General features: G+C 35.8%; 1 protein-coding gene across 1 annotated transcript; it reads right to left on the bottom strand.

The window, feature by feature from the left end:
* Positions 1-7: 7 nt before the first annotated feature.
* zbtb24 (zinc finger and BTB domain containing 24) lies at positions 8-4,306 on the bottom strand (the record flags this gene model as incomplete). The annotated part of the gene is made up of 4 exons (XM_042514903.1): positions 3,477-4,306; positions 465-632; positions 184-267; positions 8-88 (listed from the first exon to the last, which is right to left on the bottom strand). Coding segments are annotated over exons 1-4 (1,135 nt in total), but the record flags the coding sequence as incomplete, so codon positions are not given.
* Between the last annotated feature and the right edge of the window lie 174 nt (positions 4,307-4,480).

Raw genomic sequence — 4,480 nt, forward strand, 5'->3', positions numbered from 1 at the left:
TTACCTGTATGAGTTCTCAGGTGTTTTTTCAGCTGAGCCGTGTCCATGAATTTGTGATGACACTGAGCACATTCTGGCAGTGATTTGCCTTCAATTAAAAACGAGAATAAAACAATATTTTTGAGCTTTTATAGTGACAATACTCAAATAAACCTGCTGCTGATAAATGGGTGTGTTTCTCACCTGTATGAACTCTGTAATGGCTTTTAAGTTGCCTCTTCTGATTGAAGGTCTTTCCACATTTATCACAGCTGAAGGATTTGTCTTCTACAGATGCAGGTTTAGAAATGGTCAATAACTTTCTATAATTTCCTTGCTTTAAAAATGTATAAAAGTGAATAATCTTTCCAGAATTTGCTGATGCACATTTATGACGGATGCTTTAAAAGACGCATAATATACAGTGCATAGGGAGAAAGCCCAAGTACAACAAATAAAGCACGATAAACTTTCTGTGAAACTACCTTCATGGAGGTTCATGTGCTCCTGCAGGGAGTGTTTGGTGGAGAGCGCTTTGGAGCAGATGGTACAAACAAACGGCTTTTCTCCAGTGTGCATGCGCTGGTGAACCAGCAGAGTGTGCTTCTGGGTAAAACCCTTTCCACAAACCGGGCACCGAAAAGGCTTCTCACCTGAGGAACAAAAGAAAGAAAGCAGTGAGAGGTACCGATGTATATTCAGGTGGTACGTGCAGTATCACCTCCAGAGCAGCAAAAAGTGAAGTTAGTTTGACGAGAGGTTGAGAGACAACCAACCACAACTATACTGTGACTTTTTTAATGTTTTTATGACGTACTATACTATGACTTCTTTATTGAATTTTTTAAAAACATACTATATTATGATTTTTTAACAACATTCTATACTATGACTTTTTTTTTTATGATTTTCTACATGACATACTTCACTACGACTTTTTAATGATTTTTTTCCCGACAAACTGTAGCATGACTTTTTTGTGATTTTGATATGGAATACTTTACTATGACTTTTTAAATGAAATTTTAAACAACATACTATACTGACTTTTTTTATTGAATTTTTAAACGTTATTCTATACTATGACTTTTTAAATTATTTTTAAACAACATTCTATATGATTTTTTTCAATGACACTACACTGCAACTTTTTAATTATTTTTTTATGACAAACTACACCATGACTTTCGTGATTTTGATATGTCACACTATACTATGTCTTTTTAAATGAATTTTTAAACAACATTGTATACTATGATTTTTTAAATGACATACTACATTGTGACGTTTTAATTATCTTTATGACAAACTATACCATGACTTTTTTGTGATTTTGATATACCACACTATACTATGACGATACTATGGATCTTTTATTTTTATGACATACCACAAAATTACTTTTTGATTATTTCTTTGGCATACTGTATTATGACTTTAGAGATTTTTTAAATGACACACTAAACTATAACTTTTAAACATAATTTTTCATAACATATTACACAGTTACTTTTTTGAAATGTATTTTTGGTACAGTATAATGATTTCTGACATTGGATAGGATACCAATATAGGTTTTTCTCTGACACATTATTCTATCACTTTTGAACTGATTTTTCGATAATATACTCACCTATCACTTTTTCAATTATTTTTTAAGACATATTTTTGCAAGACTTTTTACAAACTATACCATGACTTCTTTCATCACTTTTATAAAGTACTATACTAGGATGTTTTTATTAATTTTTAAATGACATGCTATAGTATGACTTTTTTTTTTAAGATTATTTTTTGGGTCATTTTTTTCCTTTATTTCCTTTCAGAAGGGGGAATGTTGTAACTATGACTCTTTAAATGAGTTTTTGTGACATAATTATAGTCTGACTTTTCAAATGATTTGAATGTACTACCATATGTTGACTTTCTTTTATCATTTTTTAAAATATACAATGATTAATGTTTTTTATGTGATTTTTTTTTTATATTGTAGTATACCATGATTTTTTAAAATAACTTACTATAATTTCACTTATTTTAAAAAAAAATCATGACATACTATAAAGTGACTTCTTTAAAATGATTTTAAAATGTTCATATTTTTATGACAAACTATCCTAAAACTTTGTTGTTGTTTACACAAGCGTACTGCTGCCAAGCCAGAAGAAAAAAAACCCTTTTCTCCATCAGGTAATAATGTGAAAAAGATAAAACTGATCTTATTAAAATGTGAGCAGCCGGGCCGTCAGAGAAAACAAGTTCAGCCTGCCTCGTATCAACAAATTCAAAGTGAATCCCGAGCCTCAAGCAAATCCACCTCCTTCAGTCGTGCATATAGACATTATGCTGTCCTCACTATGGCTCCGCCTCACCTCCTGAATCAGGTGTCCTCAATGTAAAGTCAGGAAACACACCCAACGACAAAGCTCATAAAGGACACACACACACCTGATGTGGACAAAAATAACTTCTTTCCATTGCTTAGAGGATCACGAGCGCTGACACAGCAGACGTCTGGACGCCAGCTTCTCCCAGGAAAGAGGAGAGGATCCGGTCCCCGACAATACGAGGAGCAGAGGAGATCCACCTCTGCCCCCCACAGCTCTGAAAAACTTTGCTCCAGGTAAGATATCTACCATCTTCCTTGTCTGGAGTGAACAGCCGCTTACGGTGGCACCTCAACCCTTTTCCTCAATGTATCACCCTCCACACGCTGTTTCCTTATTTAAGAGTTTTTCATCAAAACTATTTAAGATTTGAGTGAGCGTAGTATAGTGTTATAACAATAAAAGTTCCCGCACTTTCCTACTTACTAATGAAATGCTTTAAAGTACAACACTATACATTTTTATTACATTTCTGTGACAATCTACAAAGTGATTTTAATTAAATAATTTAAAATACTACACTATAAATTGTTATTACATTTCTAGGACATACTACATAGTGACTTTTTTAAATTACTTTTTTGGCATATTATTCTATGACTTTTTAATGATTCTTTAAATAAGATACTATAATGTGACTTTGTTAAAACATTTTTTTACATATAATGTGCCTTTTTAATTTTTTTTATTATGATTAAAAAATAATAATTTTACATCCTCCACTGACTTTTTTTTAAAACCTTTTTTACAGACTGTACCATACATTTTTAAAGATTTTTTTGACATACAAGACTGACTTTTTTGTGTAATTATTTTGAAAAACTATGACTTTTTTATGAAATATTTTCACAGACCATACCATGAGTTTGTTTAAGATTGCTTTGACACACTACACTATGACATTTGTTATTGAATCTTTTGACAAACTATTAGTTTTTTAATGACATACTGTCCTATGTATTTTTCATAACATTTTTATGACAAACTTTTCTATGACATTTTAATTTTAACGGCACACTTTAGCATGGCATTTTACATACCATACTACTTTTTTGTCATACAAAAATCGTATCGTAGGCCATTAAAAAGGTCACAAAAACACATAGTTACCTGTATGAGTCCTCTGGTGAATCTTCAGAAAGAGGTGGTTTTTGAACAGTTTGCCACAGTCCTCACACCGGGCCTCGGTGTTGGGGTATTTCCTTTTCCTGCCTCTCCTCCCGGGCTCTTTACTCACTGTCGTGTCGCTGCCCACCTTGTAGCTCTTGTATTTCACCGGTGGCCTGATTTTGCGTTTGCTCTGTCGGCTCTGTTGGGCTCCTGGATTAAAATCTGCATCGTCTTTATTTGACTCCGTTTCTTCATTATCACCGTTCACGCGTCCATCCCGCGCGTCCTCTGCGCTCGCACATGGCGCGCCTCTCTCCTCCAGCTCCGTCACTGGCACGTTTTTCTTTGGTCGTCCTCTTTTGCGTTTTGACACATCTGCCGCCTCGATGGTGTCACCCTTTCCCCCATCACACCCCCGTTCACTGAGCACCTTGACGAGGTCGTTGACCTCCATCAGACAAGCCGCGGCCAGCAGCTGCTCTGCGGCGCTCTCCTCCACGCACACCTGCGCGCTGTAGATGAAGTCCAGCACTGCTGCAAACATCTTAGCTGCCATACCGTCCAGCCGGTACGTCGACGGACTGACGTGATGCTCCTCTGTGAACATGAGGGAGAAGTACTCGCTGCTCGCGGCCAGCAGGGCTTTATGCGCCCTGAAGTGCACGTCCTCCACGACCAGAGTGATGTCGCACAGCAGGTCTCTCTTCCTGAGCTTGTCAAATTTGCTCAGGATGGTTTGTTTATGTGAATCTGAGTGAAGCGCCATGAGTGATGAAGTGCTGCCTGTGTCTTTCTGGGACATTTTCCCATCCAAACTGTCACCTCTGGTCCTGCAGGCAAAGAAAAAAAACTTTCTGTTAAAACTGGGCTGCAGTGCATGAGACTGAAAAAAGATACAATACACATTTTTTGGACTCTATAATGTTGCATTTAAAGTCACAACTTTGACTTTAATACCTGATCAATGCAATGTCATTTAATAGAAAATATATTACAATGTATTT

This window comes from Plectropomus leopardus, unplaced genomic scaffold (genome assembly GCF_008729295.1).
Source record: "Plectropomus leopardus isolate mb unplaced genomic scaffold, YSFRI_Pleo_2.0 unplaced_scaffold1682, whole genome shotgun sequence".
Classification (NCBI taxonomy): Eukaryota; Metazoa; Chordata; class Actinopteri; order Perciformes; family Serranidae; genus Plectropomus; species Plectropomus leopardus.